Source organism: Plecotus auritus (assembly GCF_963455305.1).
Source record: "Plecotus auritus genome assembly, chromosome: 4".
NCBI classification, from domain to species: Eukaryota; Metazoa; Chordata; class Mammalia; order Chiroptera; family Vespertilionidae; genus Plecotus; species Plecotus auritus.
In genome coordinates, this window is record NC_137775.1 from 116,038,177 (window position 1) to 116,053,500 (window position 15,324).

At 33.5% G+C, this 15,324-nt stretch overlaps 1 protein-coding gene across 1 annotated transcript in view; it reads left to right on the forward strand.

Annotated features, from left to right (window-relative positions):
- Positions 1 to 14,101, forward strand: part of CAPZA2 (capping actin protein of muscle Z-line subunit alpha 2) — a 66,074-nt gene extending 51,973 nt beyond the window's left edge. The window contains exons 5-10 of the mRNA XM_080666293.1: positions 500 to 706; positions 2,750 to 2,829; positions 6,353 to 6,431; positions 8,899 to 8,970; positions 12,466 to 12,528; positions 13,192 to 14,101. Of these exons, the coding sequence (XP_080522419.1) occupies positions 500 to 706; positions 2,750 to 2,829; positions 6,353 to 6,431; positions 8,899 to 8,970; positions 12,466 to 12,528; positions 13,192 to 13,332 (642 nt within the window). The 3' untranslated portion in view covers positions 13,333 to 14,101. The remainder of the gene's footprint in view (positions 1 to 499; positions 707 to 2,749; positions 2,830 to 6,352; positions 6,432 to 8,898; positions 8,971 to 12,465; positions 12,529 to 13,191) is intronic.
- The last annotated feature ends 1,223 nt before the right edge of the window (positions 14,102 to 15,324 follow it).

Below are 15,324 nucleotides of genomic sequence, written 5' to 3' on the forward strand. Positions count from 1 at the left end.
CATCAAAGGTTACTTATTATCACTTCCTTAGATTTGAGGAACTGGAGAATGATAACAGAAATAGTAAGCTGTTCATGGATCTGAAAAGAACCTGACTCCAACATTGTATTAGAAGAATATATATATATATATATATATATATATATATATATATATATATATATATATATTTTTTTTTTTTTTTTTTTTACTGAGAGCTAGATGTTATTAAATCAGATTCACTGATCCAAAATGAATGAAAGTAGCCTCATTGTCTTTATAAAAGTCTACTCATTTGAAGTAGTTGTGCCATGTAGTTAAATCAGTTGTTCGGAGTAGATCTATTTTATAGTTTTAAGGGAAAAGCTTAAGTGAATGTATATTAATATATGTCAGTACTTAAATGGTCTTTTTAAAAATTTATTTTTATTGTTGAAAGTATTACAGATGTCCCCCTTTTTTCCCATTCACCCCTTAAATGCTAAATACTTTTTTCTCAATATTTATTGTATCATTGAAGGTATTGATAACAGAACATGGCGACGTGGGAAATGGAAAGTTTTTGGATCCAAAAAATAGAATCTGTTTCAAATTTGATCACTTAAGAAAGGAAGCGACTGATCCAAGACCGTATGAAGCAGAGAATGCAATTGAATCATGGAGAACTTCAGTAGAAACTGCTCTGCGAGCTTATGTAAAAGAACATTATCCAAATGGGGTCTGCACTGTAAGTCATCAGTGAAAGTCACATTTTTCTTTTGTCTTCTGACAGTGTTTTTATGGTCTCTTGAATTTTACAGTAACTTATAGATCTTGTCATTCTTTTTCTTGAAGTAAATATTTTCAAGAATGTTCACTATTTTTTTTCTCAAGAAATTCTAAATAGTGCCCCAACCGGTTTGGCTCAGTGGATAGAGCGTCAGCCTGCAGACTGAAGAGTCCCAGGTTCAATTCCGATCAAGGGCATGTACCTTGGTTGCAGGCACATCCCCAGTGGGAGGTGTGCAGGAGGCAGCTGATCAATGTTTCTCTCCCATCGATGTTTCTAACTCTCTATTCCTCTTCCTTCCTCTCTTTAAAAAAATCAATAAAATATATTTTTTTAAAAAAATTCTAAATAGTAAATCTTCACTAATAAAAGAGAAAGATGCAAATTGGCTGTACCTCTGTGATGCCTGCCAGCCAATCAGGAGCATGTATGCAAATTAACCCAACAAAGATGGCGGGTTAATTTGCATATGCAGGCACAGAGCAAAGGCTCCGGCCCAAGCGAAGACTGAAGACTGAAGAGGCTTGGCTTCTCCACTGCAGCTGGAGCGAAGGCCTGGGTCCCAGGTGCCGGAGGAAAACCGGTACCAGCAGCCAGGGGAAGGAAGGTCTATTGCACGAATCTTGGTGCAACCGGCCTCTAGTATATTATGATAGCCCAGAGTGGAAAAATGCTGTGCCTTGAATTAAATTCAAATAGAAATTCCCATCTTTTGATTAGAGGAGCACAGTTATGATGAGATTCTTTAATCTCATGTTCATGATTCATCTCAATAAGTTTTGATCAATCTTTTTATTAAGTTATGAGATCTTACAACAAATAAAATTATTTGGAAGTGGAATTATGTCCTCATGTCTTTTAAAATAATTATGTTTTATAATGTCCTTTCATATGTTTAAGCTATCTTTATATTTTCAGGATGAAATAAGTTAGAAAGTAGGAGGGCTTTTTTTTTTTTTTTTTTTTTCTCTTTTCATAAGATTGTTTGTACCCAGATAGGCTTTTTAGTCCTCCACAGTAAGTTTGTGCTTCTGTAATTTCCATAGCCAGAGTGATCTTTTGAAATGCCAATCAGATCATGAAAATTCCCTATTTAAAATCATCAATTTTTCATTGCACTTAGGATAGAATCTGGGCTTCTGAACATGGCTTTCAAGGCCATATGGATCTGGCCTCTGCCTATCTCCCCAACCTAAGGTGACCGTGTATCTTGGTTTATACCTGCTGTCCCAACATAATTATTAATATTACCAAGAGAACTCTGTTTCACTCTCAGAAGTTTCCTGGTTAAGACAAAATTCATATGGTCCCCTTAAGTTTCTAGTGCTCAATAATTATTTGAGAAATATAGCCTAACCTAAAATACCTTATACGTTTTTTGAATTATAACCTTGTAGATTATAATTATTTTGGAAGAATAACTCAAAAATAAGGTGGTTAAATTTAATTTGAGAGAGTTGAATTAGAGAGTTCTCATTTGTCCCGGGGGATTGAAAAGCACGATTTAAACATTACTTCTAAAGCAGTAGGCAAGAGGTAAAATAACATCTTCATACCATCATAGGCATTCTCTTAACAATCTTTCTTAGTTATAAGTAAATTTCTCATCTCTTCCTGGATACTTTTTAAATGACTAGAGAAATTGCAATCCCTGAGATTGTGAAGTAAACAAAGATGATAATCACAATCTAGGTCTAGTTTTTATTTGCATGGAAATCTGCATGTTCATGCTTCTCCTGATACTTGTGTTTGGAATGAAAAATATGGTATATCTAGAATTTTTATGACTACTTTAGAGTACAATCAGTTTTAACTCAATAAATTGCAATGTTATTAATTGTGAGTTCTTTTATGATCCACAAAGACTCTGTGATTAAGTGTTCATATTTGAGTATTATATGTTCCTGCCAAAGACACATTTTTTAGTATCTTGTAGATGTTTAAAGTTGAACTTTCTGTTGCCCTAAATTCACTCTTATGTTTGTTTTCTTTGCCATCAAGGTATATGGTAAAAAAATAGATGGACAGCAAACCATCATTGCATGCATAGAAAGCCATCAGTTCCAAGCAAAAAACTTTTGGTAAGTTAAAATTTTGGTGCATTGGAGAATTTTGACATTGTTTATATTCTTTGTAAAAGATTCTTGCTTTATTGATTGGGCCTATACCTTGCTTGTATGATTGACTAAGAGCAATCTAAACATAATATAAAACTTCACCTTTTTTATGACCCAGAGATTCCACTTCTGGGTATATATCTAAAAAACCCAAAACACTAATTTGAAAGAATATATGCATCCCTATGTTTATTGCAGCATTATTTACAACAGTTAAAATATGGAGGCAATTCAGGTGCCCATCAACAGATGATTGGATAAAGAAGTGGTACATATATACAAGGGAATATTATTCGGCCATAAAAAAGAATGAAATTTTAACTGTTTGCAACAGCATGGGTGCACATAGAGGGTATTATGCTCAGCACAATGGCAGTCAGAGAAAAACAAATGCCTATGATTACACTTGTATATGGAATCTGAAGAACAAAATAAATAAAATTGAAATGGACTCATAGACACAGAGAGCAAACTGGTGGTTGTCAGAAGGGAGAGGCTTGGAGGACTTGGGTGAGAGAGGTGAAGGGATTAACAAACACAAATTGGTAGTTACAAAATAGTCACGGGGTTGTAAGTAAAGCATAGGGAGTATAATAAATAGTATTGTGATAACTATGGTACCAGTTGGGGTACTGGAAATACTGAGAGGAACATTTTGTAACGTATATGATTGTCTACCACTAAGCTGTACACCTGAAACCAATACAAAATAAAATTGGGGAGAAAAACTTCAGCCTTTTGATACAAAAACTGTGCTCTATAATCAGCCTAATTATTTAAAGGTAGCAGTAAACCCATTGGCAGTGAAAAGAGTGTGGGAGAGTGTCCAGTGTTTTTGGAGACTAGCAAGCAGCATTCTAGGGAACGTGTGTGCCTTTGAGCAGACCAGTTGGAGGCCCATATGCTCATTCTGAGAAGGGGTTGTTTCTGAATGAGACCTATATGAGGCAGGAGGGCAGAGGAGAAGAATTAGGATTTTTTTGTGTGTGTGAACTTTAGGGACTCTGAAGTAGATATTTTCATGTGGATTGCCTTATCCCCAGTTAGCCAATGTGAGGAAGTAATGGCATATTTTATACAGTGGAGCAAATTACATTCATGCCTTATAATTTTTTTACAAGTCATTTGATTACTTCCCGTAAAAGTCTAGTCCCCCAAAGCACTGACTTGCCCTATCAATCTTTTATCTTTGACAAGTTGGTAGGCCTTTTTAATCTTAAATAATACTTTCTGAGATACCTCCTGTTAAAAAATTTTTGAAGCTCTCTAAGACTTTATAAATTCAGAATTAAATGAAGTCTTTATCTTTATTATCCCCCTTTTTAGTTAATTCATACTATGCTCATCAAGTAAGTATGGTCATAACATCTACCTTTTAAGTATATTACTCTTTGATTTGTTAGCCAGGTTGGCTGGTGGTGCTCCTGAAGGTATTAGTAACCCCTATGGACCAGTTTGGTCTGTGTCCCAAACTTGCTCCACTATTTAACCATCTCAGAAATAAATGCAAGGTTACAAAGTTAACCAAGAACATTTGAAGGAATGCAAATACATTATCCCTTAAGGAAAATCAATTTCACATGTAAGCAAGCTACAGTCACTTAAAGATTTCTCCATTTTTATATTTTCAAGGACTTTTAAAAATTTTTTGTTATCATTTTAAAAATATGTATGGCATGACAGCTACTCAAAGGGAAGACCGGGTTTCTTTCCGCCTCTAAGTGTATGAGACTGTGATACTACAGGCACCTAAAGAAGAGCTCGTTTTTCTTTTCTAGTTCCATGTTGGCCTGTTTTAACAGAATGGGGTTATGTTTGTTGTAAGATACGTGTAGACTAATATTAGCTTTGTGGTCTAAGTGTTATCTCTCAATCGGATTCCTAAGTAGACCAAATCTTTTGTTGCTAAAGTGTTCTGAGATACATGGTTAAGACAACTTTCATCCCCTAGTTCTACTTTTTAAGCCTCGCATCCCCTGTAGTTATCAACTGCATTTATAGCCTCTAGAAATTAGTCTGATAAGCTGACCAACTTGATGGGAGTAATTATCCATAGGGAGGGCTTGACTCCAAAGAAAAGGAGTTTAGTGTAGCAGAATTATAAGCCGACCTAGGTATGTTGTAAAGCCATTTGAAAGTAACTCAAAGCAAGTTTTGTGAATAGAAATGTGCTCGAGTCACATTGTGCTTTAAAAGGTTGTGGCAAATACAGACGAATTAAAAAAAAAAAAAAAAGATTTCTTCATTTCAGTCTTAAAAACCTGTAGCATTAATCTACCAGTATCCTAAATAAATAAATCTGCATAAAATCACTATTAATTTATACTGTTTGTGTTAGGATATGTTAATAAAATCAATCTTGTTGAAACTCAACTACTTAAAAGAAAATTCTTGCTACTAAGTTTTACCTTAAAGTATGTTATAGTTACTAAGTATATTTACTAATTAGTTTTCAAAAATATAATTTATCTGAACTCTAGCATATGTAAAATGAAGATAATGTCTGTCCTTGAGTTTTCTGTTCTCACTCTTTTACTTTATATATCTGATGAATTTTTTTCCTAAACTACCACTAAGAATACTATATCATTGAAGTTAAAAATGATTTCCAATTTTTGGAAAATACAAATTTTATATGATATTCCAAAGTTCTAAACACCACATATCACAAGAATCTCATTAAAATGCAAATATTAGGTGCAAAGAAATATAATTCTTTATAGCTCTTCTCTTTCCAGATATCAAAACCTCCTTAAGAATGTTGTATTATTGCCCTGGCCAGTGTGGTTCAGTTGGTTGGGCATCATCCCATGCCACGAAAGGTTGCTGCTAGTCAGGGCACATGCCCAGGTTACAGACTTGATCCCCAGTAGAGGTTGTGCAGGAGGCAGGTGATCGATGTTTTGCTCTCCTTTCATGTCTCTCTCCCTCTCCCTCTCCCCATCTTGCTTAAAAAAAAAAAAAAAATCAGTTAAAAAAATAGAACATTGTACTACAACCCTTTCTTTTTAAATTATTTGGTACTTTATATCGCTCAGTGGATGTTAAACTGTATTGATTTGCAAAAGCTCCTGATAATCTGAACATTTATTTATTCTTAATTAAAATGTGAGTCCATTGAAGTAGCTTAAAATTTTCTCTAAAAGTAGCTTATATGTTTTAGTTTAATGAATATCCAGCATTCATCCCCCAGATTCTCTCATACTATAACATTAAATTTTTAAAAAGTGGTTTTAAATAGATTTCAGAGAGGAAGGGAGAGAGAGAGAGAGAAAAATTTCAATGATGAGAGAGAATCTTTGAACAGCTGCTCCCTGCATGCCCCAATACAGGGGATCGAGCCCAAGAAATCAAACCATGACCCCCTGGTTCATAGGTTAATGCTCAATCACTGACCCATGCTGGCCAGGCTGTAACATTCAATTTAAATCTGTCACTTAAAATTTATTTTCCCTACCTATTTACAGCTGCTGTTTTTATTTTTAAGGAATGGTCGTTGGAGGTCAGAGTGGAAGTTTACAATCACTCCTTCAACCACTCAAGTGGTTGGCATCTTGAAAATTCAGGTATGAAATAAAAAGAATTTGTTTAGTGATCTCTGAGTAGAAAAACAATGATTCATAAGTTTACATTTTTATAATATAAAATAACCCATTTCTTCTTCAGATCCTTTTGTTGAGGAAATTGGAAAAACAAGTAGTGCTGATTTCATCTTTTAAATAATGTTATAATGCATTCTCTATAGTCATCAAGAATCTTCAAGGATAACTGACAGATTCTCAAAACACAGTTAAAATTAGGTGCTATCACTCGGTCTGTTCTTTAAATAATTTGCTCATATAAGCATCTTTTTATTTTGCTGAATTGTTGGACTTTTTGCCATTCCCTAATCTATTTTTCACACTGCCATCAAGAGATGATTTTTGGAATTTAAATCTGGATATGTTACTTGCTTGCTTACAAACATTTTAGCAGTATACTCTCACCTACTAGAAAGTCTAGACATTTTTATGTAGCATTCAAGGCCCAAAGTTGACTTGTTCCCTACTTATATATATCTCCCCAGCCACTCCTCTCCCTCCCTGACTTCACATACATTCCATCCATAAGTATCTCCAAGCCTTCCTATATACTAGGTGTACCGGTTAATCGGATTTTTTTCAATAGATGGAGTTACACATATGTTGATATATATGCAATTTGATATGTATGCTATTTTGTTGTATTGACAAGCTTCAAAACTTCATATGTCAAATTTGCTGAAGGCGTTAACATCATAGATATTTTTACACTTAAAAATGTCGAATTTCATGCCAAAAAAGGAGCATTTGGGGGAAGTTTTAATTCATTACTTTAAGATTTTGAAGAAAAGTGCTGTTGAGTACTTTGGGAAGCTTACGGTGAACATGCTCCATCTCAGGATACTTGTGAACGCTGGTTTAAATGCTTTAAAAGTGATGATTTCGATGTGAAAGACAAAGGCGTCCAGGTCAACCGAAAAAGTTGGAAGACCAACAATTAGAAGCATTATTGGATGAAGATGCGTGTCAAACTCAAAAACAACTTGCAGAAAGATTAAACGTTGCTCAGCAAACAATTACCAATCATTTACAAGCAATGGGAAAGATTTTAAAGGAAGGAAAATGGGTGCCACATCAACTGAACAAAAGACAAATGGAAAACTAAAAGTCTTCAGTAAAATGTTGCTTCAACAACACAAAAGAAAGTCTTTTTTGCATTGAATTGTGACTGGCGATGAGAAGTGGATTTATTTTGAAAATCCCAAACGCACAAAATCATGGGTTGATCCAGGTCAACCATCAACATCGACTGCAAGGCCAAATTGCTTCGGAAAGAAGACAATGCTCTGCGTTTGGTGGGATCAGGAAGGTGTGGTGTATTATGAGCTAAAACCAGGTGAAACCGTTAATACTGATTACTACTGACAACAAATAATCAATTTGAACCACGCTTTGATCGTGAAACGACCAGAATGTTCCAGAAGACACAGCAAAGTAATTTTGCTTCATGATGATGCACCATCACACACTTCAAAACCAGTTAAAGACATATTGAAAGATCTTGCCTGGGAAGTATTAACCCACCCACTGTATTCACCAGACCTTGCTCCTTCAGATCACCACTTGTTCCGATCGATGGCACATGCACTTTCTGAGCAGCACTTCAAAACATATGAAGAAGTGGAAAATTGGGTCTCTTACTGGTTTGCCTCAAAACAAGAAAAGTTCTATAGGGTCAGTATCCACAAATTACGTGAAAGATAGAGAAATGTGTAGCTAGTGGTGGACATTACTTTGAATAAAGCACTTTTGATGTTGCTCTTGAAATTAACGTGTTTTCTTTGATTACAAAATCCGCTATTATTAACCAGTACACCTAGTAAAGTATGCTGTTCTCTAAGCTCAGTTTCCTTATTTTTCCTGATTTGTCAGTCATTTTGCTAAACCCAAGTGCAGTGTTACCTTTTTCTGAAATCCTTTTTTTTTTTAATGCTTAGAGAGAATCTGGAGTATTACTAATTTTCTTTTTACATACCTGATATGTTGTGTTGAAATCTGAGGTCAGGGACTATTTTTTTTAAAAGCCTTGTGTCCCTAGAACCTTCTTAATAGGAGGCATATGTAGTAATCACTCAATTAATGTTTTGTTAATAAACTAATGTCTTTGAATTTGAGGAATTAAATGATTGGTAGAAATACACAAAAGAGGAGCAATGTTGGGGGGTAGTATTGTGAGCTCACTTTTGGAAACCTTGAGTTTAGCTATCAGTAGACTATTTATGAGGTAAAAATGTCCAGCAGTCAGGTCAGTGGAGGACTTGCCTGAATGATTGCAGGAACTGCTAACTAGTGTTCTCACTAGACTGAGGGCAGGAAGTGTTGCTGGGGTTTGAAAGGTCATGAGTTCACCAGAGAAGTTTAGGTTACAGCTTAAATTGATAGTCACATACAATGATCTGATCATGATGGTTCCTGCCTATAATATGGTTTCTGCAATTTCTTTTTTTAATAGGTTCATTATTATGAAGATGGTAATGTTCAGCTAGTGAGTCATAAAGACATACAAGATTCCCTAACAGTGTCTGTAAGTAATTAATTCTAAAATAAAATGTAAACAACCTAATCCTTCTGTAAAACTAGAACAATTTTGGAAGTAACATTTAAGCAATATTTCTGCTTCAGATTAAAGTGTTTTCAGGTAGATTAAAGATGGTAAGTAATGGACATTAGTCCCTAACTCTTTTTAGCAGCTTTATTGAGATATAATTCACATGCCATTCACCCTGTTAGAGCGTAAATTTCAATGTTTTTTAGTATGTTAACAGGATTGTATAATAACACAGTCTAATTTAGAACATTTTTGTCCTCTAAAAATCCAGTACCCATTATCAATCACTCCCCATCCCCCCCACCTTACCCCCACCAGCCCTATCAAATCACTGTCAGGGCTAGATAACCATGAATCTGATTTTCTGACTATGGATTTGCCTATTCTTGACCTGTCAAATAAATGGAATCCTATAATATGTGGTCTTTTATGACTGGCTTTTTTCACTTAGCATGTTTTCAGGGTTCATTCGTGTTAGAGCAAATATCAGTATTTCGTTCCTTTTCATTGCCAAGTAATATTTCATATACCACATATTATTTTCTTATTAGTTGCTGAACATTTGTGTTGTTTTCTACTTTTTGCTGCTATGACCTTTCGTGTAAAAATTTTTGTGCAGACATTTGTTATACTTTCTCTTTGATATATATGTGGCAGTGGAATTGCTGGGTCATAGGGGATTAACCTTTTGAAAAACTGCCAGGCTGTTTCCACAGTGGCTGCATTATTTTACATTTCCATCAGTCATAAATGAGGATTCCAGTTTTTCCACATCCTCGCCAAAATTTATGTCTGTCTTTGGTTATAGCCATTCTAGTTAGTATGAAATGGTATCTCGTGGTTTTTATTTACATATTCATGATGGATAATGATAATGAGCATCTTTTCACATATTTATTGGTCATTTATGTATTAAAAATGTCTGTTCACATTCTTAATTGGTTATTTGTGTTTTATTGTTGAATTGTAGATTATATATTCTGGATACAAATCCTGTATCAGAAATATGATTTGCAAATTTTACCTCCCATTCTATGTATTTTTTCATTTTCTTGATAGTATCATCTACAGAACAAAATATTTTGTTTTGTTTTGTTTTGTTTTGTTTTGTTTTTAAATATATTTTATTGATTTTTTGCAGAGAGGAAGGGAGAGGGATAGAGAGCTAGAAACATCGATGGGAGAGAAACACCGATCAGCTGCCTCCTGCACACCTTCCACCGGGGATGTGCCCGCAACCAAGGCACACGCCCTTGACCGGAATCGAACCCGGGACCCCTCAGTCCGCAGGCCGACGCTCTATCCACTGAGCCAAACCGGTCAGGGCTTGTTTTGTTTTGTTAATCCTCACCCAAGGATATATATTTCCCATTGATTTTCAGAGAGAGTAGAAGGGAGGGAGAGAGGAAAGGAAAAAGAAACATCCATGTGAGAGAGGCACATCGATTGGTTGCCTCCTGCACATGCCCTGACCCACTCCAGACCTGCAACCCAGGTGCGTGCCCTTGACCAGGAATCGAACTCATGACCTTCACTCCACAGACCAGTGCTCTAACCATGGAGCCACACTGGCCTGGGCAAATTTTCAGTTTTGATGTAGTCCGTTTGTTTCTTTTGTTGCTTGTGCTTTTGGTCCATTAATAGAAACCATTGCCTAACCCACAGTCATGAAGATTTACCTTGAGTGTTTTTTCTATGAATTTTACAGTTTTAGCTCTTAAATTTACATCTCTGATCCTGTACTTAACCTTTATGTTTGTGTTGTATGCTTTTTTTTCTATTAGGATTATAATTTAATGAAATTTTTTAAAGTTCAGCTTTCAAATTCGAGAAACTTTGAACTTGGTTTTATTTCCCTGAAAAGTTTTTTCACACATTCTTTCCATTGCATGTGCATCTATTTCTTTGTGGATTTTCATTGCCCCAAGGATATTAATAATATAACATTACTGTGACATTCTCACAGAGGCATTTGTGTTGTGCTAAGTGGTACTCTTCTTGCAAAATTTGCTAATATCTGGTTCTCCATGAGACATTGTATTCAGTATAGTTCTATATCATGAACATGCATAAACAGGGTATTTAGTTATTATCTTCTTTGGGGAGCTTGACATTGGGCAGAGATTTTTCTTACGAGACATTTGTTGCTCTGGCCAGTTTAGATCAGTGGATAGAGCATTGGCCCATGGACTGAAGGGTCCGGGGTCGATTCTGGTCAAGGGCACATATCTCTGTTGCAGGCTCAATCCCTGGCCCTGGTGGAGGTTCATGTGGGAGGCAACCCATCGATGTTTCTCTCTATCTCTCCCGCTCCCTTCCATTCTTTCTAAAAATCAGTGGAAAAATATCCTCAGGTGAGGATTAACAAAAAAGAGAGAGACATTGTCTACAAAAATTATAGACTGTGGTGTTGTGAGAGATGGTTATTATAGTAATTAAAATTAACTACTAATATGTCAATTTGTGCTGAGTTTTCATAGAAATCACTTTATCTTATAGGTTTTCATTGTTGTTTTACTGTTTTTAGACAGAGAAAAATGTACCCATTATATAAATATATATTTGTAAATATATATAAGTTGATCCTTAAACAATATGGGGACTAGGGGTACCAACTTTCTTCATAGTTGAAAATCTGCATATATCTTTTGACTCCCCCAAAACTTCACTAATAGTCTACTGTTGACCATAAGCCTTACTAATAACAGTCGATTAACACATTTTATATATTATATGTATCATATAAAGTTTTCTTACAGTAAAGTAAGCTAGAGAAAAAATGTTATTAAGAAAATCATAAGGAAGAAAAATATATTTACAGTACTGTGTTTATTTATTGAAAAAATCCAAATATTAAAAAAGTGGACTCCTATAGTTCAAACCCATGTTGTTCAAGGGCCAACTATGAATGCTATAGTAAGGTATTTTGAGAATTTTACATTAGCACTGTTCTATACAAAAGTCTAGATTTCCATTAACATTACTGTTAGCAAAAAAAAAAAAATAATCAAAGAATGCCACACATTAGAAAGTTTAAACAATTCCAGAATATATTTCAACCATACAATAAATGTACCTTAAACTTTAAAATATGCTCTTCCTAATTGGTAATATATTAAGGTATTACTATTTATAGAATGATATTTAGATATAGTCATTAATTAGGAATCTGACTTCTTACCTATAAAGATTATCTAATAGAATACATGTCAAGTGTTATAATTGCATTATAAAAATTTTTTTTTCTTTAATCAGTGAAACTCTGAGACCAGCCTAATTTTGTAAACTTTTCAATTTTTTGTCCTAGTTCCCCTTGGACTTAGAATAATTCTCTTACAATATTTTCCCTTTATTACAATTTCTATTGGTTATTTATTAAATTATAACATTTTTAACCATACCTATTTAAAAATAATAGTGGTATAGTTTTAAATTAATATTTTATTCACTTTGGGTTTTGTTTTTATTCAGAATGAGGTGCAAACAGCAAAAGAATTTATAAAGATTGTAGAAGCTGCAGAAAATGAATACCAGGTATGATCTTCCAAATTCTTTTATCTATATTTCCTTGTAAATAATGGCACTGAAAAATTTAATTTTAGTAATAAGCCTGAATTTTTTTCAGTGTTTCACTGTAGTAAGACGTAGTCTTTTTGTGTGTGTTTTGTTTGTTTTTTTACTTCAAGGGCAAACTTGTGAAGTGTAGCAAAACTCGAGTATTATTCAAAATTTGCCAAGGTTTTAAATGATTGTTTTTGATTGGAAATTTTTATTTAGGAAGTGTTTTCCAAAACATTTGGATTATGTATCTGCTAAGATCATATTTCATTTTGTATTCCGCTTTTTACATTGAACATAAACATTTAATTTGTGGATTGGACAAGTTTTCATTCCTTAAAAAGAGTAATTTATGAAATTGTTCTGAGTGAATAATAGTAAAATAGATCCAAAATTAGAATGCTCAAGTGCTAACTCGTTTATAATTTCATTTCATTTGAATTTAATTATTCAAAATGATAAGCATTTTCTTTTAGCTGCTTTTAAATAGCTTTTTAAAACATATTGGGATTTTATTTGACTTTTAAAAGCAATGAAGCAGGCTGCCATAATAATGGTTTTTCCTAAAACACCTATGTGTTTTATAAATTGTTCTGTTTCTTTAATTTCTTTAAACATTTAACCATTTTTTTTTCATAGACTGCCATCAGTGAGAATTATCAGACAATGTCGGACACTACTTTCAAAGCCTTACGTCGACAGTTGCCAGTTACACGCACTAAGATTGATTGGAACAAGATCCTCAGCTACAAGATTGGCAAAGAAATGCAGAATGCATAAGATGAACATTGCATGATCAGATCATTTTAGTGTCTTTGTGTTTTTAAAAAAATTATTGCAAAATTATTCAGAATGATCAAGCTACCCAGCCAGGTGGGCTGTTGCCATTTAAAGATCACTGTAATTAGTTTGGTTAGAGCACAAAGCTTAGCTAATCAGCCATTATTTTTAATTTCTTTTGTTCAAAGAGGATTGAAAATAAGTTTAGTTTAAATGTCTTTCACTTTCTGTTATGCCTTTCTTACAATGAAGAGATGATTCCTCTAGTTTAATATTAAAGGTTTTTGAAGTGTTTCAAAAATATTTTAATTACCATAACCCTAAAATTATTATCTTTTGGTTTATAAAGTGTGTAACTTTTGATATTTGCCAGTTCTTTTTAAAGAGGTCAATAATGGTGGTTGATGGATTTAGCCATATATGCTGCTAAAGAAATTGTCTACCTTTCCCCCCTCACCTCTTCGAATTATGTAAGATTGAGATTAGAGGGAAAGCATTTTCTATACCAATTGTGTTTAAAGCTTTCAAGAAGGTTATTTAGCTAGCTTAGTGTTTAACTAAACTTTTTTTAAACAAGGCCAAGGTCTAATGCTGTTTTGAGATTCTAAAATTAAATGAAAAACTTATTTCAGAATGCATATAATGCTTTTTTCTTGTGAGTTATGCAAATTAGCTTGAATTCCATATGTTCTTGAGTTATTTTTATCATGAAGCCACAAATGTATTATAACAAGGCAAATTGTAATATATATATAATCCTGAACTATGACCATGTCTCAGTTGATTTTTTTTTCTTGGATTGAAAAGTACTGAAATTCCATGTGACATTAAGATGAAAATTTTCTTATTTATTTGAGTAGAAAATCACTTACCAGTGAGTCATATATTATTTTAAAATACTTTCTTTAAAAATTGTGATTCTTAACTGGTTGTAAATTAGAAAAGCTGGGAGTACATAAGGTATGCAGTCATAGTCTAAATTTTTCCATCTTCCTGTGCATCATATGCATGTTTATAATATTTTTAAAAATACAATTACTGATGCTACAGGGATTTCAAGCCTGTGGTGAATGTTAGTATTTAACATAGGGAGTGGATTGGATTATGGTTTCCTCAATCAGGTACTGCTTATTATACTACAGTGGAATTCTTTCCTCACATACTCCTGCAAATGTCTGGGCCTGGAAATGTTTTTTTAAAAAATACCACTTTTATTATACACAATAAAATATTTCATTAGCTTGAGTTGTATAGATTTTTAAAATTTTCTTAATGAAAGCATATTGTTTAATTTCTTTTTAAAAATCACTGTTGGGCATTGAAAATATGCAATTTTGACATTTTTAGTTAAATAGTTTTCTCTATTTTTAAAATACAAGTTTTGTCATATTGGGATTCCTTAAGAAAATGAATTGGCAAATTTAAGACATTTTCAACAGTCTGATGATGATTCTGAAGTAAATACTAGATTAATCTTTAAAGATTTTTTAATGATTTTTAAAAATTATTTTATTGCAAGGTAACAGCAGGCATGGAATAGTTATTTTGTTTACAAGAGGTACAGCTAAAACCACAAACAACTTTTGCCAGTAAGCTTAAAAATTCAAAGACAGAACCAAATAATACATTTTTAATAAATGTAATGTACCTCAGAAGAAACACAAATGTGATTTAGCCAACCTGACTCAAGAAGAAACAGAAAACTTAAACGGCCGTATAACATTTAATCAAAGTGGTTTCCCTCCTCCCTACCCCCTGTCCTCTGTAATGGTGGGTAAATAACAAAAAGATTCAAAAGGGTTCTGCCAAATAACTAATTCTATCCAAAAAATGAAAAAGAGGAAATCTTTTTAAATTCATTTATGTGGCTAAAATAATCTTGATAACAAAACCAGCAAAGGAAATGACAGGTCAGTTTTACTTATGAATATATGAACAAAACTAATCCAATAATATTGAGAAATTTGTAATATCACATGGTTGGATTTTTTC